Raw genomic sequence first — 24,541 nt, 5'->3', positions numbered from 1 at the left:
AGGTCATCTGACGCAGCACTCCATCCCTCTCCTTGGTCAAATAGCCCTTACACAGCCTGGAAGTGTGTTTTGGGTCATTGTCCTGTTGAAAAATAAATGATAGTCCCACTAAGCGTAAACCAAATGGGATGGCATATTGCTGCAGAAAGCTGAGGTATCCATGCTCCAAGTGTGACTTGAATTCAAAATAAATCACAGTGTCACCAGCATAGCACCCCCACACCATCACACCTCCTCCTCCATGCTTCACAGTGGGAACCACACATGTGGAGATCATCCGTTCACCTACACTGCGTCTCAGAAAGACTCATCAGACCAAATGACAGATTTCCACCATTGCTCGTGTTTCTTGTCCCAAGCAAGTCTCTTCTTCTTATTGGTGTTCTTTAGTAGTGGTTTCTTTGCAGCAATTCGACCATGAAAGCCTGATTCACACAGTCGCCTCTGAACAGTACCAGGACATTTTAGCCAAACATGTGTCTGTTACTTGAACTCTGTGAAGCATTTATTTGGCCTGCAATTTCTGAGGCTAGTAACTCTAATGAACTTTTCCTCTGCAGCAGAGGTAACTCTGGGTCTTTCTTTCATGTGGCGGTCCTCATGAGAGCCATATTTATCATAGCGCTTGATGGTTTTTGCGACTGCACTTGAGGAAACTTTAAAAGTTCTTGACATTTTCCGGATTGACTGACCTTCATGTCTTAAAGTAATGATGGACTGTTGTTTCTCTTTGCTTATTTGAACTGTTCTTGACATAATATGGACTTGGTATTTTACCAAATACGGCTATCTTCTGTATACCACCCCTACCTTGTCACAACACAACTGATTGGTTGAAACACATTTAGAAGGAAAGAAATTCCACAAATTAACTTTTAACAAGGCACACCTGTTAATTGAAATGCATTCCAGGTGAAGCTGGTTGAGAGAATGCCAAGAGTGTGCAAAGCTGTCATCAAGGCAAAGGGTGGCTACTTTGAAGAATCTGAAATATAAAATATATTTAGATTTGTTTAACGCTTTTTTGGTTACTAAATTTCCCACCGTAAAGCATGGAGGAGGAGGTGTTATGGTGTGGGGGTGCTTTGCTGGTGACGCTGTCTGTGATTTATTTAGAATTCAAGGCACACTTAACCAGAATGTTTACCACAGCATTCTGCAACGATACGCCATCCCATCTGGTTTGGGCTTAGTGGGACTATCATTTGTTTTTGAACAAGACAATGACCCAACACACTTCCAGGCTGTGTAAGGGCTATTTAACCAAGAAGGAGAGTGATGGAGTGCTGCATCAGATGACCTGGCCTCTACAATCCCCTGACCTCTACAATCCCCTGACCTTAACCAAATTGAGATCTTTTGGGATGAGTTGAAGCGCAGAGTGAAGGAAAATCAGCCAACAAGTGCTCAACATATGTGGGAACTCCTTCAAGACTGTTGGAAAGGAATTCCAGGTGAAGCTGGTTGAGAGAATGCCAAGAGTGTGCAAAGCTGTCATCACGGCTTTGGGTGGCTACTTTGAAGAATTTCAAATATAAAATATATTTGGATTTGTTTAACACTTTTTGGTTACTACATGATTCCATATGTGTTATTTCATAGTTTTGATGTCTTCACTGTTATTTTACAGTCTAGAAAATATTACAAATAAAGAAAAACCATGGAATGAGTAGGTGTTTCCAAACCTTTGACTGGTACTGTACATCATTGGTCAAAACACTTGCAGTAGTCACCCCTATGCAGTTGTTAGGTCCCCCTCACAAAATAGGTTAAATAAAATGTTAAATGTTAAATAAAAAGTGAATGGCAAGAGTCTGTTTTGACATGAAAGTACTCAGAAAATGTGACACATGCGGATGCAAAGGACAATGAACTGAAGCTGGTTTGACTACTACTACTACTACCACCCATACTAATAAGGAGGACAGGTTTTTCTTATTTTCAGAATTTGTGTTTATTTAGCGTTAATTGTTGGTCTATGTTTTTTATTTTTATAAACATTCTGTCAGCAGGAGAAATCTACATTTCGTCTACGTCCCACTTTTGACCAAGAATCGAGTTGATCGAAAGTAGTGCACGATATAGGGAATAGGGTGCCATTTCGGATACAACCTACATTTCTAGAAAGCTTATCATTCAGAAGAAGCACTGCTCATTTACAATCAAGCCCACTTTGAAATAATCCCAAATATTCCTTAAGCCTAAATTATCATTTGCCATGATTATCAGACAAGTTCATTACTGCATTCTCGCTCCTTCTCCTACACACACACACGCACGCACGCACACACGCACACACACACACACACTGCAGAAGTTAAACTTTGGAAAAACAATCAATGCACAAACGTATTAATCAAGAAGCAAGTGATAAAGGTGGCTGAAGCCGAAGCAGTATCATTCAGTTCCTAATTACAGTATTGCCTCATGTTCATGTTATCCTCCTAACTAAATCTACTGTCTACTCAATTACAACAGTATTTAGTCCAGAAAAATCACTTTGGTTAGGGTTGTGATGGAGTGAGTGGGAAGATTTCACTAACAGTCAGGACTTTTTTCCATTGGAGATGCACAGACGTAGATGTGTAAATAGTGTCAGTACACAGTGAAGGGGAACCTGTTACATGAAGTATCAAAAAACATAGATCCCTCAAATTCAAATCTGGACCTCAAAGCCAGTTCCACCAGGTACACCAGGTAGGTCCAATTAATTATCAGGTAGAACGGAAACCAGCAGTAGTCCGGACCTTGTAGGGTAAGATTTGAATACCCCTGACATCGATGAACACCCAGACATAACATGACTGAGAAAGAGTGTTTCTAAAATATATATGTTCTTGCATATATATAAACATATATACTGTAAATATATACAGTATAGTGTGGTTAATAGCGCAAGTGTCAAAGATATAATGAGACATTACATAATTGCTGTGTGTGTAATTTGACAGCCCCTACTTAAGCGATTTAGTATTTCTGACAAACCAAAAAATAATGTAGTAAAGTTAAACACATTTGCATATTGGTTGCAATAAAAACTAGTTTTCTCATACAAATGAAATACAAAACAACACAATCTCTGAGGTTACTAACTTCTTGCTCCGGCCAAGTAAATAGCTTACAATTAACTTTACATTCTATGTCCAATCAATCACCTCAGATGATTGATGCGCGTTTTAAAGGCAATGTTACCGCATTTGCGGAGATCGCATTCAAGGTAAATGTTGCAGATGTTGTCACAATTGGAAATTACCTTTAAATGTCAAGCGCGCTACACCGTGGTTTTGGATTGAATCTGGCCTAGTTATTCAGATTAGTGACACGTGATTGGATGGTGACCCTCCTGACTGGAGTCTGGTCTGCCATCCGATTGGCCACCAGCTCCTGTAACTGCAGCGCCCCTCCGCCAATAAAACAGAAAGCCGGGCAAACGGGGCCGGAGCAATCGACAGGCCCTTCCCACAATGGACGGAGCGAGTGGGCATCGTAGAAAGTGACGCGACCCTTCTCGAAGTCAAGGCACACCCCGAGCCTGGGAGGCAGGGGGTAGGTGAGGCCCGTAGGCGAGGAGGCGTGGATGTTTCCGTTGGAGATGGTGGGGCTGCGGCGAGGGCTTGTGCCGTTGGCGGGGCAACCATGGTTGTTATGATGGTTGGGACCGTGGGGCAGGAAGATCTTGCCCATCCCCATGGTGAGGAAGGAGAAGGGGGGTGGGGAGTCCAGGGAATCCTCCGCCCCACTGTCATGACCACTGTCTGGGTCATAGCTAGAGAGAGAGAGAGAGAGAGAGAGAGAGAGAGAGAGAGAAAATGAGATTGAGTCATACATACACACACACACACACAAAACTAGGGCCCGTATTCATAAAGCATCTCAGAGTAGAAAGGCTGATCTTCATGTGTCCATGTAATCTTATTAATTACGCTGTAAAAGGCTAAACTGATCCTAGACCAGCACTCCTACTTTGAGACGTTTTTTTTAAAAGCCCTGATGTAGGTCAGTCTCTCCTCAACATATTTTCCATTGACTACTTCCTGTACTCCATGCACTTTACAACCTTAACCTCCAGCACCACTCACCGGGGACTGGCCATGTCTTGTGGAAGATGAAACCACTCCTGTAGTTTTGCCTCTAGGCCCACCCCCACCTGTGGAACAGATAGAGAGAGGCACTGAAAACAGGCAGCAACATACAATGGGGTCGAAAATGATTGACACCCTTGATAAAGATTAGCAAAAAAGACAGTATAAAATAAATAATACAAATACTGAGCTATATTGTATGCTCCAGAATATTTTTAAATTACATTATTTTATACTAATACAATTGCTCAGAGAAATAGATTTTGTTTAACAAGTAATATATATATATTTTTTTAAATTTGTTTGTTTTTGTCATCGTTATTTTGACGGCAAACCCCCCACTGGTGTGTGTGGTAAAACTCTATTTTAGCTCTATTTTCATTTAATCTTGACCATAGCACCGGTTCCAATCGAAGTGCCAATGCCGTTTAGCAAACTCCAGGCATTTACATTTGTTGGATGACATAAAAATAGAGATCTTTGGCCATGCATACCAGTGGTGGGTTTGTCGTCGAAAAAATAAGTAACGCATAATCAGAAAAGAACCCCATATCTACTGTAAAATATGGTGGTGGATCTTTGATGTTATGGGGTTATTTTGCTTCCACTGGTCCTGGGGCCCTTGTTAAGGTCAACGGCATCATGAACTTTACACAGTACCAGGACATTTTAGGAAAAAAACTGGTTGCTTCTGCCATGAGGCTGAAACTTGGCTGCAAGTGGATCTTCCTGAAAGACAATAACCTCAAGCACACATCGATATCCACAACTGGTAAATTTACACAAAATCAACATTTTTCAATGGCCATGTCTCCGGACTTGAACCCCATCGAAAACCTGTGGTTTGAATTGAATAGGGCAGTCCATAAGCACAGACGAAGGATATCAAGAATTCTGTATGGAGGAACGGTTTAGAATCCCTCCCAGTGTGTTCTCCAATCTCATCAAATATTTTTGAAAAATAACTTGCAAGGTGAGTTATTGAAAGGTATTGAAAATGGGGTGCCAATAATTTTGACCCCTATCTTTTTTGAGAAAAATATGAGTTGTTAACTATAACTCTTTCTCTGAGCAATAATATTATCATACAATATGATTCTTTTCATATTTGTTTTGCATACAAAATAGCTCAGTATTTTGTATTATTTATTTTTTGCTCATCTTTATCAAGGGTGCCAATAATTTCAGACCCTAGAGTACATCATTACCCAAGAGGTCAACATGCAAAAACACACATTTCGTTTCATACACATTTTTGTATATAGCCTACAAAAACCATACAAAATGCACCACTCCATCTACAGTAAGGGCCAATCCCAAATTGTTCTTGATTTGATTGGCATAGGTAAAATGGGTAAACGTCCACCTAGCCTATCAGAGGGCAAGGTAGAGTTATTACCAAATGGATTTCACCTGTCAAATCCTCTCAGATCTCCACAGGTGAGTACGGTACGGGGCTTTGGGGACGATATGGGATTGGGCAAAACTCTCTTCCCAGCCGTTCCACTTGCCTTGACCAGATAGGAGCCGGGCTCCACTGAGCATGCCCAGTAGTGCCTGCCCTGGGTGATGGCCACGTCGCCCACCAGCAGGTCTGCAGTCAAGTGACAGGAAGTGAGCGCTAGGTCGGCGGCCTGCAGCAGGGACAGACCGGGGACGCTCCGGGCGCAGCGCTGCTCCTTACTCACCACCAGCCGGTCGGCATGGAGGCCCCAGCGAGAGTCCAGGTAAAAATTTAACACTGAGAGAGGAAGGCAGGGGAGGAGAGTGAGATGGAGGGAGGCAGGAGGAGAGGGAGATGGGGGAGAGAGGGAGGGAGGGTGGAAGGAGGAGTGCATTTTTAGGAAAGAGAGAAGCGGGAAGGGGAGGGTTTTGATGGGATGGAGTAAAGAAGTGAAATAGGAGAGAGGTAGAAGATAAGGGTACAGAGGAGGTAAATACAGGGATAGAGGAGTAGTAAGACTTAGAATCAGGGCAAGGAAAGAACTGAGAGGGTTAAGAGAGGAGTGGTATAGACAACATGCAACTCCTCCTGAATGAGGAGAGGAGACAAGGACTAATAGAGAGGGAGTCAAACTGTCCTTCATCAACAAACTGGAAATTGACAGAAAACATTCAAAGCAAAAGGTCAATCAAAAGAGCAGTAGGAGAAAGGGATGCATCTTTCCTAAACTGGGATCATTTTGGGGATTAATATTCCTGAGGGAAATATAACAGGATAGAATAATTTACCAGGGGAGACGAGGGATACATTGACCACTCAGGACTTCTCAGACCCATTAGCACGGATCTCAACCAACCAAATCGATTTGTTAAGCCTCAGGTCTTAACAAACAGCAAACCTCATCAACACACTCTGAGATTTCATTATGGGAGAGAGGGAGAAAGAGGGTGGCTGGGAGAACAAGAGATGCATGGTATAAATGTAAAAGAGGTAGAGATATGTGCGAAGCAACAAGACGAAAAAGGAGAAAGGGTGTAGATGCTCACACTAACAGGCAGAGGGAGAAATGTGGATTGGGAGATTGGACCTAGGAGCGGAATGAGTGAGATGGGGAGAGATATGTGGAGACAAAGTGTAAAGAGGAAAGAGGCTGGGTTGGATAGAGAGATGGGATGGGTAAAGAGAGGGATGCGAGGAGAGATGGATGGTATGGGCAGAGAGAAGGATGGGAATGGGCAGAAAAAGAGAGACATTTGTCATTAAGATGATCTCCATGGATACTGTTCTGATGCATATCAGCTATACCAAGACTTATAATGAGGCCAAGTGTGTGTGTTTGTGTGTGTGCGTGTGTGTGTATAGTGTGTGTGCGCCTTTAGATCAGTGTATAGACCTCACCTGGTGCTGGCGGGGTGTGTAGGTACACCTCCTCACTGTACTCCCCGAAGCCGGCCTTGTTGCAGCCTCTCACCCTCAACACATACACACTGTCCATCTCCAGCCTGTCAATCACAGCACTGGTCCCGCCCACTTCCTCCAGCCGCTGCCAGCCCCAGCGGGCCGCAGCCAATCGTCCTTGGATACCACCTCTAGCTCCGCCTCCTGGCACCACCCCACGGCGACGGAACTCCACAGAGAAGTGCCAGGCGGGAGCGGATTCCTGAGGCAGCCGCCAACACAGAAAAAGCTGGTCATAGGCCAGGGTCTTTTGGGTGTCAATGACAGGGGCCAGAGGGGCTGATGGGAGAAAACATTACAGCTGTCATTCAGATGTTAGAGTCACAAACATACAATTCTGTCTGGCTTGATTACATATGCAATACTACCAGATGTTCATTACAGTTTGTAAACAAATCGAATCAAACTTTATTTGTCACATGCACCGAATACGTAGACCTTACCGTGAAATACATAGTTGAAGATGCAGTAATATGACATAATTAAAGGTAGACTCAGCGAGATGACGTTGCCTTAACCCTCTCTGGCTGACTCTATCCTCCTTCCCCTTCATATCCCCCTCCGTTATCCTCCTCTCCTCCTCTCTCTCTGACTGACTCTATCCCTCCATGCCCTCCATGTCCCCCTAGACCCCTCCTTTATCCTCCTCTCCTCCTCTCTCTCTGACTGACTCTATCCCTCCATGCCCTCCATGTCCCCCTAGACCCCTCCGTTATCCTCCTCTCCTCCTCTCTCTCTGACTGACTCTATCCCTCCATGCCCTCCCTGTCCCCCTAGACCCCTCCTTTATCCTCCTCTCCTCCTCTCTCTCTGACTGACTCTATCCCTCCATGCCCTCCATGTCCCCCTAGACCCCTCCTTTATCCTCCTCTCCTCCTCTCTCTCTGACTGACTCTATCCATCCATGCCCTCCATGTCCCCCTAGACCCCTCCTTTATCCTCCTCTCCTCCTCTCTCTCTGACTGACTCTATCCCTCCATGCCCTCCATGTCCCCCTAGACCCCTCCTTTATCCTCCTCTCCTCCTCTCTCTCTGACTGACTCTATCCCTCCATGCCCTCCATGTCCCCCTAGACCCCTCCTTTATCCTCCTCTCCTCCTCTCTCTCTGACTGACTCTATCCCTCCATGCCCTCCATGTCCCCCTAGACCCCTCCTTTATCCTCCTCTCCTCCTCTCTCTCTGACTGACTCTATCCCTCCATGCCCTCCATGTCCCCCTAGACCCCTCCTTTATCCTCCTCTCCTCCTCTCTCTCTGACTGACTCTATCCCTCCATGCCCTCCATGTCCCCCTAGACCCCTCCTTTATCCTCCTCTCCTCCTCTCTCTCTGACTGACTCTATCCCTCCATGCCCTCCATGTCCCCCTAGACCCCTCCTTTATCCTCCTCTCCTCCTCTCTCTCTGACTGACTCTATCCCTCCATGCCCTCCATGTCCCCCTAGACCCCTCCTTTATCCTCCTCTCCTCCTCTCTCTCTGACTGACTCTATCCCTCCATGCCCTCCATGTCCCCCTAGACCCCTCCTTTATCCTCCTCTCCTCCTCTCTCTCTGACTGACTCTATCCCTCCATGCCCTCCATGTCCCCCTAGACCCCTCCTTTATCCTCCTCTCCTCCTCTCTCTCTGACTGACTCTATCCCGCTACCCCTCCCTAGCCCCCTATCCCCTCCTTTATCTTCCTCTCCTCCTCTGTCTCACCCTGGATGAACTGCAGGTCTGTGAGGAGTTTGAGCTCTTTGGAGACGTCCAGCTGGAAGTGTCTGAAGGAGGGATCAGCGGCCAGAGAGAAACACTGCAGCCCCTCGATGGACGTGGATAACCTTGGAGAGAGCGAGGAGGGGGGGTGAAATGGAGAGAGGGGAGGGAGAGAGAGGGAGAGCGAGGAGGAAGCGTGAGAGAGAAAGGGAGAAACATTTAGATTAATTGTTTGGGAGTAGACGAGACATACAACAAGTCGGGGGAGGGAGACATAACAATTTTATCATTAGGGTAATACACACAGAGATAGGCAGTATTTCTGTAACATTTACACTACCGGTCTAAAGTTTTAGAACACCTACTCATTCAAGGGTTTTTCTTTATTTCTACTATTTTGTACATTGTAGAATAACAGCACCCTATTCCCTATATCGTGCACTACTTTCGATCAACGCGATTCTTGGTCAAAAGTGGGACGTAGACGAAATGTAGATTTCTCCTGATGGCAGAATGTTTGTAAAAAAAAATAAAAAAACATAGACCAACAATTAACGCTAAATAAACACAAATTCTGAAAATAAGAAAAACCTGTCCTCCTTATTGTTATGGGTGGTAGTAGTAGTAGTAATCAAACCAGCTTCAGTTCATTGTCCTTTGCATCCGCATGTGTCACATTTTCTGAGTACTTTCATGTCAAAACAGACTCTTGCCATTCACTTTTTATTTAACATTTAACATTTTATTTAACCTATTTTGTGAGGGGGACCTAACAACTGCATAGGGGTGACTACTGCAAGTGTTTTGACCAATGATGTACAGTACCAGTCAAAGGTTTGGAAACACCTACTCATTCCATGGTTTTTCTTTATTTGTAATATTTTCTAGACTGTAAAATAACAGTGAAGACATCAAAACTATGAAATAACACATGTGGAATCATGTAGTAACCAAAAAGTGTTAAACAAATCCAAATATATTTTATATTTGAGATTCTTCAAAGTAGCCACCCTTTGCCGTGATGACAGCTTTGCACACTCTTGGCATTCTCTCAACCAGCTTCACCTGGAATTCCTTTCCAACAGTCTTGAAGGAGTTCCCACATATGCTGAGTACTTGTTGGCTGATTTTCCTTCATTCTGCGCTCCAACTCATCCTAAACCATTGTCACGCCCTGACCATAGAGAGCCCTTGGTTCTCTATGGTGTAGTAGGTCAGGGCGTAACTAGGGGGTGTTCTGGTATGTCTATTTCTATGTTGGTGCTAATATGGTTCCCAATTAGAGGTAGCTGTTTATCGTTGCCTCTGATTGGGGATCATATTTAGGTATCCATTTTCCCACCTGTGTTTTGTGAGATATGTTTTGTGTTTGTGCATGTGCACCACGTAGTCACGTTTCGTTGTTCGTTTATTGATATATTTTGTTTTGCTAAGTTTCACTTTGGAATAAAGATGTGGAACTCTACACACACTGCGCCTTGGTCCCGTTCTTACAACAACCGTGACAAACATCTCCATTTGGTTGAGGTCGGGGGATTGTAGAGGCCAGGTCATCTGATGTAGCATTCCATCACTCTCCTTCTTGGTAAAATAGCCCTTACACAGCCTGGAGGTGTGTTGGGTCATTGTCCTGTTGAAAAACAAATGATGGGATGGCGTATCGCTGCAGAATGATGTGGTAAACATTCTGGTTAAGTGTGCCTTGAATTCTAAATAATTCACAGACAGTGTCACCAGCAAAGCACCCCCACACCATAACACCTCCTATTCCATCCATTACGGTGGGAAATACACATGCGGAGATTGTCCGTTCACCCACACCGCGTCTCACAAAGACATGGCGGTTGGAACCAAAAATCTCAGATTTGGACTCCAGACCAAAGAACAGATTTCCACCATTGCTCGTGTTTTTTGACCCAAGTAAGTCTCTTCTTATTGGTGTCCTTTAGTATTGGTTTCTTTACAGCAATACGACCAAGGTCTCCTCTGAACAGTTGATGTTGAGATGTGTCTGTTACTTGAACTCTGTGAAGTGTTTATTTGCGCTGCAATTTCTGAGGCTGGTAACTCTAATGAACTTATCCTCTGAAGCAGAGGTAACTCTGGGTCTTCCATTCCTGTGGCGGTCCTCGTGAAAGCCAGTTTTATTATATTGCTTGATGGTTTTTGCGACTTCACTTGAAGAAACTTTCAAAGTTCTTGAAATTTTCCGGACTGACTGATCTTCATGTCTTAAAGTAATGATGGACTGTCGTTTCTCTTTGCTTATTTGAGCTGTTCTTGCCAAAATGTGGACTTGGTCTTTTACCAAATAGGGCTATTTTCTTTAGTAAGTTCCCCATTGTATCCCATCAAGACATGATCCCAAAAAAAGGCCAATAATAATACCCAGTGTGCTTTGCAGTTCATTTTGGAATATTCATTTCCACATACAGTGCCTTCACAAAGTATTCATACTCCTTGACTTATTTCACATTCTGTTGTGTTACAGCCTGAATTCAAAATAGATTAAATACAACATTTTCTCACCCACCTAAACACAATACCCCATAACGACAAAATCAAAACATGTACATTTATTGAAAATTAAATACAGAAATATTAAATGTACATCAGTATTCACACCCCTGAATCAATACATGTTACAATCGCTTTTGGCAGTGATTACATCTGTGAATCTTTCTGGGTAAGTCTCTATGAGCTTTGCACACCTGGACTGTACAATATTTGACCATTATTCTTTTTTAAATTCTTCAAACTCTGTCAAGTTGATTGTTGATCATTGTTAGACAGCCATTTCCAAGTCTTGCGATAGATTTTCAATCCAATTTTAGTCAAAACTGTAACTCGGCCACTCAGAAACATTCCGTGTCATCTTGGTAAGCAACTCAGTGTAGATTTGGCCTTGTGTTTCAGGTTATTGTCCTGAATAAAGGTGAATTTGTCTTCCAGTGTCTGTAGGAAAGCAGACTGAACCAGGTTTTCTTCTAGGATTTTGCCTGTGGTACCTCTATTCCATTTATTTTTATCCTAAAAACCTCCCTAGTCCTTGCAGATTACAAGCATACCATAACATGATGCAGCCACCACCATTCTTGAAAATATGAAGAGTGGTACTCAGTTATGTGTTGTTGGATTTGCCCCAACGCTTTGTATTAAGGACAAAAAGTTAATTTCATTGCCACATTTTTTGCAGTATTATTTAAGTGCCTTGTTGCAAACAGGATGCATGTTTTTGTATTTATATTCTGTACAGGCTTCCTTCTTTTCACTCTGGAGTAAATACAATGTTGTTGATCCATCCTAAGTTTTCTCATATTACAACCATTAAACTCCATAACTATTTTAATATCACCTTTAGCCTCATGGTAAAATCCCTGAGCAGTTTCCTTCCTCTTTGACAACTGAGATAGGAAGGACGCCTATATCTTTGTAGTGACTGGGTGTATCGATACACCATCCAAAGTCTAATTAACAACCTCACCATGCTCAAAGGGATATTCAGCATCTGCTTTTTTTATTTTTACACATCTAGCAATCAGTCCCCTTCTTTGCGAAGCTTTGAAAAACCTCCCTCGTCTGTGTAGTTGAATCTGTGCTTGAAATTCACTACTCAATTGAGGGTCCTTACATATGTATGTTTGGGGTACAGAGATGGGGTAGTTATTAAAAAATCAGGTTAACCACTATTATTGAACATGGAATGAGTCCATGCAACTTATTATGCGAATTGTTAAGCACATTTTTACTTCTGAACTTATTTAGGGTTTCCATAACATAGGGGTTGAATACTTATTGACTGAAGACATTACAGCTTTTCATTTTTTATTAATTTCTAAAAACATAATTCCACTGTGAAATCATGGTGTAGATCTGAAGGTACTGTACATGTTTCATGCCACTGATCCAGTGTCAGTCAAACAAACTATCATTGGAAACAGTGAACACCGGTTGGAGCACAACTAAACTCAGCAAAAAAAGAAATGTCCCTTTTTCAGGACCCTGTCTTTCAAAGATAATTCATAAAAATCCAAATAACTTCACAGATCTTCATTGTAAAGGGTTTAAACACTGATTCCCATGCTTGTTCAATGAACCATAAACAATTAATGAACATACACCTGTGGAACGGTCGTTAAGACACTAACAGCTTACAGACGGTAGGCAATTAAGGTCACAGTTATGAAAATTTAGGACACTAAAGAGGCCTTTCTATTGACTCTGAAAAACACCCAAAGAAAGATGCCCAGGGTCCCTGCTCATCTGCGTGAACGTGCCTTAGGCATGCTGCAAGGAGGCATGAGGACTGCAGATGTGGCCAGGGCAATGAATTGCAATGTCCGTACTGTGAGACGCCTAAGACAGCGCTACAGGGAGACAAGACGGACAGCTGACCTCCCTCGCAGTGGCAGACCACGTGTAACAACACCTGCCCCTTGATCGGTACATCCGAACATCACACCCGCGGGACAGGTACAGGATGGCAACAACAACTGCACGAGTTACACCAGGAACGCACAATCCCTCCATCAGTGCTCAGACTGTCCGCAATAGGCTGAGAGAGGCTGGACTGAGGGCTTGTAGGCCTGTTATAAGGCAGGTCCTCACCAGACATCACCGGCAACAACGTCACCTATGGGCACAAACCCACCATCGCTGGGCCAGACCGGACTGGCAAAAAGTGCTCTTCACTGACGAGTCGCGGTTTTGTTTCACCAGGGGTGATGATCGGATTCGCGTTTATCGTCGAAGGAATGAGTGTTACACTGAGGCCTGTACTATGGAGCGGGATTGATTTGGAGGTGGAGGGACCGTTATAGTCTGGGGCGGTGTGTCACAGCATCATCGGACTGAGCTTGTTGTCATTGCAGGCAATCTCAACGCTGTGCGTTAAAGGGCAGACATCCTCCTCCCTCATGTGGTACCCTTCTTGCAGGCTCATCCTGACATGACCCTTCAGCATGACAATTCCACCAGCCATACTGCTTGTTTTATGCGTGATTTCCTGCAAGACAGGAATGTCAGTATTCTGCCATGGCCAGTGAAGAGCCCTGATCTCAATCCCATTCAGCACGTCTGGGACCTGTTGGATTGGAGGGTGAGGGCTAGGGCCATTCCCCCCAGAAATGTCCGGGAACTTGCAGGTGCCTTGGTGGAAGAGTGGGGTAACATCTCACAGCAAGAACTGGCAAATCTGGTGCAGTCCATGAGGAAGAGATGCACTGCAGTACTTAATGCAGCTGGTGGCCACACCAGATACTGACTGTTACTTTTGATTTTGACCCCCCTTTTGTTCACGGACACATTATTCCATTTCTGTTAGTCACATGTCTGTGGAACTTGTTAAGTGCATGTCTCAGGTGTTGAACCTTGTTATGTTCATACAAATATTTACACATGTTAAGTTTGCTGAAAATACACGCAGTTGACAGTGAGAGGACGTTTCTTTTTTAGCTGAGTTTACGTAGAACAACATCACTAAAACAACGCCATGTTATTTTTATCTAACAGGTATAATGGTTCCTTCTTGTGTCCATTTGTTATTTTGCTGGTGATGTGGGATGAGCAGCGAAAACACAAAAAAAGGAAAGAAGCATAGACAATAGACATTGATAGAAGGAGTGGGAGGAGAAACGGAACAATAAGAACAGAGAAACAAAAACAAAGGAACAGAAAAATGAACAAACAACAAAACTAGGGAGTTAAAGAGCCCTGGGTATGCGTCCCAAATAGCACCCTATTCCCTACAGTGCATTTGACCAGAGCCCTATGTGGAATAGGGTGTTATTTGTATAACAATAGGGTGCTATTTGTATAAGTTGCCACGCTGTCTGCTGTCCAGCCAGTCAGACCTATTGTGTGTACCTGCTGTGTGTCTGGCGCGCTGCCTGGACGAAGCAGGGCGGGTCCGTCTCCTTCAGCAGCTCCTGGGAGAACGCCATGAGGCCTGCATGCTCCAGCAGGCTCCGCCTCTCCGCCACCTGGCCCGCCAACGCCTCGCCCCGCTTCTGCCTCGCCCTCTCCAGGGCCTCGGTCAATGAGGCGTGGCGCTCGGCGAGGAGGGCAGTCAGGTCCCTCACGCTCTGAGACAGCTGCTCCCGTGCCGCTACGCTGTTCGCCTGGGGACAGACAGCAACACACAGGGAGGTTCGGACTATAGAGATATACTGTATACGAATCTATATTATTCTAGAGTTGTGTTCTATTTCATTCTGTGATTAACACTGGCTACGCTGTTCAACAGTCAGACAGCAACACACAGGGAGGTTAAGTGGACCACAGAGATGATGTATTACACAGCAACACACAGGATAGGACCATAGAGCAAGATATTGTATATACAGTATACAGTAGCATATGATGTTTACTGCGGTAAACAATGTTGTCCATCGTGGTGTGGTCAGTAGGATCAATGATCCTAATTTGCCTAAATATTCTGAAATAACTTGAAATGGCCATGGTCTAATTGACTCAACAACCAAAAACACATATCTAAGTTGACCTTTCTTCACAAACCAGAAAATCTATAGTTATTGCTGGTTCTTTATCAAAGTTAGCTGGCCAATTCATTGATCCTGCTTTGTGGTATACTCCTCTGGTGGGGTATTTCTGCAGCTCTGCAGACTGCAGTATTATTTAGTCACCTCTGTCTGAGTGATGGCACTCTCCAGCTGTGAGATCTGGCCCAGCACCGTCTCTTGGTTGGCCAGAACGTAGTTCATCTCCTTGGTAATCTTGTCCTGACAAATAAACAGTGACGACAAACAAAGAGTTTAACACCCCAGACCAGACTTAATCCTAATGCACAACAGTAGCTCTGTATTACCCTACATTTTAACTGTACTCATCTTTTACACACTGGATGATCTAAACCCACAGTTCAATGGCTACTCTTACCCCTTTTCTGTCACGCACTGTACTACTAGACTAACCACCAACCATTGAGGGCCAATCTCCATTGCATGTGATATCCACTAATGCCACTGAGTATAACAAACATTGCCATTTAGCGGGTACTTTTATTCAAAGCAGCTAAAGGGTATTACACACATTATTCAGTATATTGTACAGTATAAGGCCAATGCAGGAACCATGCTATAACCAATTAAGCTATTGCACCCAGGTGCCCACCTTCAGAGTCTGGTAGGCCTGGGCGACTGGCGCCACTTTGTGCCCGGCGTGTACACGGCGCAGCTTGCAGAGCGGGCACAGCAACCGCTGGCACGTCCTACAGTAGAAGTGCAGACGCTCCTGGTCGTGCTCAGGACACGACAGAACCTGGAGGAGGAGAGGCAAGAGGGATGAGAGAGAGGAGAGAAGAGAGGGATGAGAGAGGATAGAGAGGGATGAGAGAGAGGCAGGCCTCACCTTGGGCCTAAAGTTGAGGGTGGGCTGGACGTGTTCGTGCTGGGCGCGCGGCGTCCCCCAGGGGTGGTAGAGCTTGAAACACTCGTTACAGAAGCTGGCTCGGCAGTCGGCGCAGCCCTTAGTGGCCTCCAGGGACTGGGGAGGCTTGCAGAACTGACACATTACAGCCACACTGCCCAGGCTCACTGTGTGTCTGTACCTGAGAGGAGGAGGGGAGAGAGGGAGTGGGGGGAGGAGAGGGGAATGATTAAAGGGAGGAAGGGTAGGAGAGAGAAAGAGAGAGCATCGGGCGAATTAGGGCTGGATAGTAGTAGAAAGGGGGTGAGTGAGGGCGAAAAGAGGTGGAAAAAAGAGAGACAAAAAAAGAATACGGTGGAAGGAGAAAACGGTGCCAAGACAGAGAGAGAGTGGATGGGTAGACATGGTGATAAATATCATAAAGAGATTACTGTACAAGGGGAAAATAAGTTGTTTGCAGTTACACTGCAGTAGTCCAGTGGAAGTGCAGTGTATGTCTGCTGCAGTAGGTTGCAGGAGCTCTGCTAGCTTGGGAGATCTGCTAGTTTCCTCTCTAGCTGAGCTTCACGCTGATTAACAAGAGTCAGCACTTGGCACCCTATTCCCACTATATAGTGAGCTACTTTTGACCAGGGTCCGCGCTACTTTTTACCAGGGTGCCATTTGGGACGCAGAACTTGGACACGTTCTCTCACTCACTATTTAAGGGGCTAAAGCTGCTACTAATTGAAATGTTACACTATAGCCTACCCTGCAGCATATAGGCATGTAACAACCGACCACAACACAGTGTGAATGCTGTTTTTATATGTATCTTTGTGTGAGTGTGTTTGTGCACGTGTATGTGTGTGTGCGTGTGTGTCAGGGGCAGCAGGTAGCCTAGCGGTTAAGATGTTATGCCAATAACCGAAAGGTCGCTGGTTCAAATCCCCGACTAGGTGAAAAAACTGCCGAGGTGCCCTTGAGCAAGGCACGTAACCCTAACTGCTCCTGTAAGTTGCTCTGGATAAGAGTGTCTGCTAAATGACTCAAATGTAAATGTGAGATCTGAACCTCTTGGGAAACAAAAATCTTAAACAGAAATTCCATCCCGATGGTGACACTGATTTTGCAGGCAGGGAGGGCTACATCCTCCCTTACAGAAAAACCACGATTTCACGGAAAATTCAGAAAATCATGTGAAAACGTCATTTCGGAACACCAAATGTGGTCATGTTTTTGCATGTTGCTTTACATGTTATCACATTAACTTCACATAAGATCACGTGAAATTCTCGATTTTTCACATAAGGGCTCACAAGACACCGACACCTCCACTCCATATGATTGTGCGTGTGTGCGTGCGTGCATGTACAAGTGTAAGTGTGTATAAGTGTGTTACCTCTCTACAATGCGCTCCAAGGTGAGGTTACGCAGGCAGTCAGTCAGGCCCTTCTCTCCCAGCTCTACCTCCCTCCCACAGGGCGGGCATGGAAATAACATTGCATGGGGTGGTTCCTTACGCCGTCGCCCCGGCGACAGATAGGTCCCAAATCCTGGATAGAGGGTGGGAGAGGGGATGGGTAGAGGGTGGATGAGAATAGAGTAAAAAAAGAATCAAAGGAGGATGTGTGTATTCCCATCGAATCCCCAGACTAGTCCTATTAATCATCACATTCAACATTGAATCTAAAGACACACACACTCTCTCTCATGTGCACACACTCACACACACACACACACACAAACATTACCTGAACGTAGCACCCGGTCAATGGGTCGATGGTCGGCCTTGCTGGGCATGGGCCTGCGTGCCTGGTGGGGAGAGCGGGTGTTGGGGGTGGAGGCAGGAGAGTTGGGCTCGGGCGGCAACTCCGGAGGAGGGTAGCCATTTTGAACCAGGACCTCGGAGGCACACATCAGACAGACGCTGTGCTGACATGGCAGGACCACGGGCTGCTTGACGATCTCCTTACACACCGGGCAATGCAGCTCGCGCTCCATGCTCTTCATGTTAGACTGGGGAGGAGGGAGAGGTGGAGAGGCAATGAATCACACAGGTACAGCAGATAGACAAACCTAAGGTTGTCCCATGTCGCTCAGTTGGTAGAGCATGGTGCTTGCAAGGTCAGGGTTGTGGGCCACTACTGTAAGTCGCTCTGGATAAGAGTGTTTGCTAAATTACCTAAATGTAATGTAAATGCGGAGTCTCTACTACCTTGATATTCAAGGGAATTACTGTAATTAATTGAACTAAAATGAACCCACCAAGACAAAAAAAAGGGGTCCAGGCATGAATTTATAATAAATGTCTTGAAAAGAGACTGAAGTATGTACGGGACAGAAACAGAGGAATGACATGAAGAAAATGTAAGAGAGGTATAGAAATAAAACAAATAGCTGTACCACCAACTACAATAAACTGCAGCACTCAAGATCCATAAACATGCAAGTCACGAGAACACAGAGCACAGGAGATGAATGGTCTCGGTAACTGAGTGAGATACAGAGAGGCTGAGAGGTTGAAGGAGGAGAGGTAGGCTGGCATCCCAAATGGCACCCTATTGCCTATATAGTGCACTAACTTTACCAGAGCCCTATGGGCCTTGGTAAAAAAGAATGCACTATATAGGGCCATCAAACTGAACTTTGGGCCTCGAAGCCAATTCCACTGCGTTTTTTCATTGTTCCCCTATAATCAGGGACTGATTTAGACCTGGGACACTAGGTGAGTGTAGTTAATTATCAGGTAGAACAGAAAACCAGCAGGTTCCGGACTTCGTAGGGTAAGAGTTGAATACCCCTGATATAGATAATAGAGTGCCATTTGGGATGCAGCCGTAGCGTGAGAGAGGGGCAGAGATTTCTCTAGCTAAGTGTTAACATGTGACTTTATGACAGTGGGCTTTATAAATAGCTGTCCTCAATGGGCTGTCAAAACAGTGTGAGACTCGTTAAATATCAATAAGGAAGGAGGACCAGACGTTTTGTAATTCCTGCACACGCCTGATCCAGAGTGTGTGTGTGTGTGTGTGTGTGTGTGAGACCCCTGGTCCCGATGAGTTCATTCCACACACCTCTGCTGTATAGACTGGTGCTCCCTGCTGTCACACACACACCATACCTGGGTGTATTCATAAAGTTTCCTGCAGAAGTGCTGATCTAGGATCAGTTTTGCCTTTTAGAGCACAGTGAATAAGATCTATATGGACAGTGGGACCTGATCCAAGACCAGCACTCCTACTCTGAGACGTTTTATGAATACAGACCTAGATCGGAAGGATGAATGGAGGAAATGCATTTGTAATGCTGAAGATAGCGTGTCCCTTAGAGCTAGACAGTGGACACTGATAGGTCCAAGACTAGGTGTGTTGCTTCTGTGGTTTCCCTTGACAGAGGTCTAGGACATAAAGCTCTGGCTAAAACAACTAGCGGCTAGATTCTAGCTGTTTAACTTTTTAGATCATAATGAGTAAGATTACATGGACAGAGGGGACCTGATCCTAGATCAGCATTCCTACTCTGAGTGAAGGACATTAATGAATTAATGAGTGAATGAGTGAGTGAGTGAATGAATGAAGGAAGGAACACCCCCAGTAAACTGTAGCAGCATCAGGAGCCTTTACTCTTAGAAAAAAAGGTGCTATCTAGAGCCTTAAAGGGTACTTTGGCTGTCCCCATAGGAGAACCCTTTGAAGAACCCATTTTGGTTGCAGGTAGAACCTTTTCTACAGAGGGGTTCAACATAAAACCCAAAAAGGGTTCTCCTATGAGGACAGCCAAAGAACCCTTTTGGAACCCTTTTTTTATGAGAGTGCAACTGCTGCAGGAATGCATCGATGCTGATAGCGCACACACACACACAGACACTCACAGTGGTACACTCACACTGACACTCACTCACTCCCTCACACACACACACACACGCACACACACACACACACACACACACACACACACACTCACACACACACACACACACACACACACACACACACTGACACAATTTAATCAGACGGATTACATTGAAAACCACTTAACCTAACAGATATCCATTATATTGATTGCTCTCATGCAGAGGGGAGAGGAAGAGGATAACAACCTCCCTTAGAATTTTCTAAACTGATCACATCCACTTAAATTACATTATTTATATTTCATTATATGATTTAAGCAAACAATATAAACTGAGTGGTTCAAGCCCTGAATGCTGATTGGCTGACAGCCGTGGTATATCAGACCATATACCACTGGTATGACAAAACATTTATTTTTACTGCTCTAATTACATTGATAACCAGTTTATAATAGTAATAAGGCACCTCAGGGTTTTGTGGTATATGGGCAATATACCACGGCTAAGGGCTGTATCCAGGCACTCTGCGTTGTGTCGTGCTTAAGAACGGCACTTAGCTGTGGTATATTGGTCATATACGACACCTCCTTGTGCCTTATTGCTTAAATATAGCACAGACTAAATCAACTGATACATTTCCCACATTACAGCTTTTTTCAATCACTTTGGTAAAATGTTCAGATGTAAGTGGTACATTTTCAAAATTTGAAGTAAAAAACTCTTAACTGATAACACTTGTAATGCCCCCTATCTTATGTTCAGAACCTTCGACTGTGCATTCACTGGGGTTTCACACATCTTTCACCCCTGAGCCATTCATGAAAAATCGAAGGTTTCCGTGAAATACCGTGTGCACATTTGGTTCAAGTCACCAATACATCAGATAATGATAGGCTTACCATTTACTAATTTTAACTACCATTTAATCCAATCGCATTTTCCATACAGTATTTGACTATAAATTGACATGCACCATTTTTTTTTTGGTATCCAATGGCAGGTTGTGAGGATGTTGAGAAATATGTCAGTCTTACAGTTTTATTATCCTTATACAGTACATACGTAGGACAAATCATCAGAAATAAGGGTATTGTGAAGTTTTCTAAAAACGTTGCATAGTGTTTTCTGCCCCATGCAACATTGTACAAGATCACATTTTCTATGTGACTTGTCAACTGACGCAGTACCACCTATCTATCTGCTTGACAAAATGTAATTCAGATAGTGAGTGGAATATATTGCTATATACAACCCAGATCTTTCAGCAGTACATTGTACACTACACTCTTAGAGAAAAAAGTTGCCATCTAGAACCTTAAAGGGTTCTTCGGCTGTCCCCATAGGATAACCCTTTGAAGAACCCCTTTTGGTTCTTCGGTTTGCACAACCGAAGAATTTCTGCACAAACTGTCAGAAACCGTCCCAGGGAAGCTCATCTGCGTGCTCATCGTCCTCACCAGAGTCTTGACCTGACTGCAGTTCGGTGTCATAACCGACTTGAGGACAGATGCTCACCTTCAATGACCACTGGCAAGCTGGAGAAGTGTGCACTTCACAGATGAATCCCGGTTTAAACTATGCCGGGCAGATTGCCGGGCAGTATGGCGCTGTGTGGGCGAGTGGTTTCAACGTTGTGAACAGAGTGCCCCATGGTGGTAGTGGGGTTATGTTATGGGCAGGCATAAGCTACGGACAACGAACACAGTTGCATTTTATCGACTAGCAATTTTAATGCACAGGGATACCTTGAAGAAATCCTGAGGCCCATTGTCTTGTCATTCATCACCTCATGTTTCAGCATGATAATGCACGGCCCAGTGTCTCAAGGATCTGTACACAATTTCTGGAAACTGAAAATGTCCCAGTTCTTTCATGGCCTTCATATTCACCAGACATGTCACCCAATGAGCATGTTTGGGATGCTCTGGATCGATGTGTACGACAGCGTGTTTCAGTTCCTGCCAATACCCAGCAACTTCACACAGCCATTGAAGAGTAGTGGGACAAAATTCCACAGGTCACAATAAACAGCCTGATCAACTCTATGCGAAGGAGAAGTGTCGCGCTGCATGAGGCAAATGGTGGTCACACCAGATACTGTCTGGTTTTCTGATCTACACCCTTACCTTTCTTTTAAGGTGTGACCAACATATGCATATCTGTATTCTCAGTCATGTGAAATCCATAGATTAGCGCCTAATGAATTTATTTCAATTGACTGATTTCCTTGTATGTAAGTAAAATATTTTAAATTGTTGCATGTTGTGTTTATTTTTTTGTTCAGTGTACAGTATATACGTTAACTAGACACTACATCATTTTGGTTCAGCAGTTAACAGTTTTGAGCAGTTTGATTAAGTGATAGTTAATTGTATTGTTAACAAATGACAAAAGCAGATACTTCGATTGAATATGTATCCAACTTGAAAGAGTGATTTGATGCAGTTAACAAGTGACTGTGAATTAATTTGTTGTACTCAGTTCATTTAAAATGTGCTTAGAGTTTTGAAACATGAGCCATTTTCGTTTGGATTTTTGTGCTTAGAGTTGTGAAAATGTACCACATAGCCTACTTGTTAAAATTGCACCAAAGTGAAATATTTATTTTTTTGTATTATATGAAGCAATACTAAACAATCCACACACACATCACATCATTAAAAAAACATGCAGACCTGGAGGTTAAAGAAAAAGATCATGTATAATTTACCAGCAGGACATGGTTAGAGATCCTGTCTCGCTGTCATTCACCAATGTCAACTCCGTCCTGTCCTTTCTTGTTCTGTTCAAAACAGCCGGCGGCTAAATTAGCAATAGGCTAGACAGGCTATGCTACACTGGCTACAATCTATTGACGCCCACAAAATATTTTTCCAAATAGGACCTATATTCCATATTACAGCGAAATGTAATTTGCAATGCGATGTCTGTCTGTCACCGGTTTGGTTTCCAGAACACGCGTTGTGCTACAGCGTATTTCTTACCTTCAACTGGAATCTAGGCACCATGATATGAAGGTTTTATTCCATGGTAATCTGAGCGACGCACCCAGATGGGATAGTAGAAACTGAAAGCGAGGCCTAGGCCTATTTCTGCCCCGCCACAAGGTGTGGCATGGGAGATTTGTGAGATGCAAATATTTAAGGACTCCCTTTTCATTCCTTAATATAGTGCGTAAAAGGAGTTATTTTCAGTCTCTCATTGTTCTATTTTTTTTAAACTAGGTTAGCTTATTGCGCTGTGCAATATTCGGTACCCTAGTTTTTTTTTGTTTATCTCCCCGTCTGCAGCGCAAAACCGGGCCGCTTTCCTGCATCCCGTCTCCATGGTAACGAGCATCCCTGGTCCCTGCGCATCCCCGGAGCAAGCACAAAACGCGTAGCATTTTACTTGCACGGCTTCTTTATTTGTTTCCAGTGTGTCTAATGTTGCATTTGAATAGGCATATGGTCTACATTTCTTTAGCATTTTTGTTGTCCACCCAAAAAATATATATATACATGATAGAGCACCTTAAAGCCTAGTTCTCAGAAATGTTCCCCAAAAAGGGTAACGCCTGTAAAAGGACTATAAATGGTTCAATACATTTGGTAGGCATCCACATATTTGCAGGTGAATTCAATGGAAATTGGAATATTACCTAATGGGAATAGTATGGTAAAGGATAGTGTTATTTAAAACATAAATATATGTTTCCTTTTGGGTTGAAGACTATTTAGGCCATCATAACGAATTCATGACCACATTCAAGATAGAGGAATGGGGTGGAAGGGGAATAGCTTTTCTAGAAAACAGTGTATAGACAGGCCTATATCACATTTTTTTAAAAGATATCAATGTGTTACATTGAGCCGTGTTAAATGTTGGAAATTATTACGTCGACTAATTAGAGGGGTCCGACAGATGCATATGGGGGCGAATCAGACACCTGAAAATAAATGGTGATCTGTTTCTGGTAGCCTAGGCTTTAGGCTACTGCCTGCATCATTAGCCTGTACAATGTAATAGGCTATTAGTAGACAACAACGGGGAAACAACAGACCATGTAAACATATAAAAAACACTGACATGACCAGATACATGTTACTCACACTAATACGAACCAGAGCGTCCATCATTGAAGAAGTGAGCGTTCAATCCGATTGTGCCTCCTTCGATGAATTAGACATGATACCCCTACCGTTATCATAACAATAACTACAGGTGCCATGAAGGCAAAAACTGCAAAAATAGATATTCATAACTCCTGGATCAATATAGCGTATTTAGCCATAATAGACATCGGTTTTGCGCAGTATTGGAAATGGACGCATGCGCATGAGCCTACAACCCTCAAAAAAACCTTAAAATAAAAAATGAAGCCAAATGGAAGAGAGAAATGGAATTTGTAACGAAATGAAATGAAAGCGATCATGAAAATACACACACCATTCCAAATGCTGCCAGATTATGCGCTTGGCAGGCTACTCCCCACCTAGTCGTCTCTCAACCTTCCTTTACCGAATCACATCAGCCTCGGAAATTCTGTCACGATTCAGTTTTTTTGTCTCTGTCGGGGTGAGGACTACAGTAGTCGGAGCATGCGTAATAAACCCGGCCTGTTACTAAAAGGAGTGACCTCATTTTCGTATTTTTATTTT

At 43.9% G+C, this 24,541-nt stretch overlaps 1 protein-coding gene across 13 annotated transcripts; it reads right to left on the bottom strand.

The window, feature by feature from the left end:
• Positions 1-1,935: 1,935 nt before the first annotated feature.
• On the bottom strand, positions 1,936-24,498 carry LOC115176071 (tripartite motif-containing protein 46). Of its 13 annotated transcripts, none has more exons than XM_029735850.1 (14): positions 24,330-24,496; positions 23,993-24,052; positions 22,612-22,683; positions 17,800-18,064; positions 17,448-17,601; positions 16,049-16,247; positions 15,812-15,958; positions 15,325-15,420; positions 14,546-14,799; positions 8,684-8,805; positions 6,925-7,263; positions 5,594-5,823; positions 4,080-4,147; positions 1,936-3,766 (listed from the first exon to the last, which is right to left on the bottom strand). In XM_029735850.1, exons 4-14 carry the CDS (start codon positions 18,056-18,058, stop codon positions 3,301-3,303), a joined length of 2,334 nt encoding a protein of 777 aa, XP_029591710.1. In that variant the 5' UTR covers positions 18,059-18,064; positions 22,612-22,683; positions 23,993-24,052; positions 24,330-24,496; the 3' UTR covers positions 1,936-3,300. The 13 variants fall into 13 exon arrangements, 11 of the variants coding, with proteins under 11 accessions (XP_029591710.1, XP_029591711.1, XP_029591704.1 ...); XM_029735851.1 differs by having other exon boundaries at positions 24,005-24,052; XM_029735844.1 differs by lacking the exon at positions 22,612-22,683 and having other exon boundaries at positions 24,330-24,497.
• Between the last annotated feature and the right edge of the window lie 43 nt (positions 24,499-24,541).

This window comes from Salmo trutta, chromosome 36 (genome assembly GCF_901001165.1).
Source record: "Salmo trutta chromosome 36, fSalTru1.1, whole genome shotgun sequence".
Taxonomy (NCBI): domain Eukaryota; kingdom Metazoa; phylum Chordata; class Actinopteri; order Salmoniformes; family Salmonidae; genus Salmo; species Salmo trutta.
The sequence above is the reverse complement of the archived record's forward strand: the minus strand, read 5'-3'. Positions and strand labels throughout refer to the sequence as shown.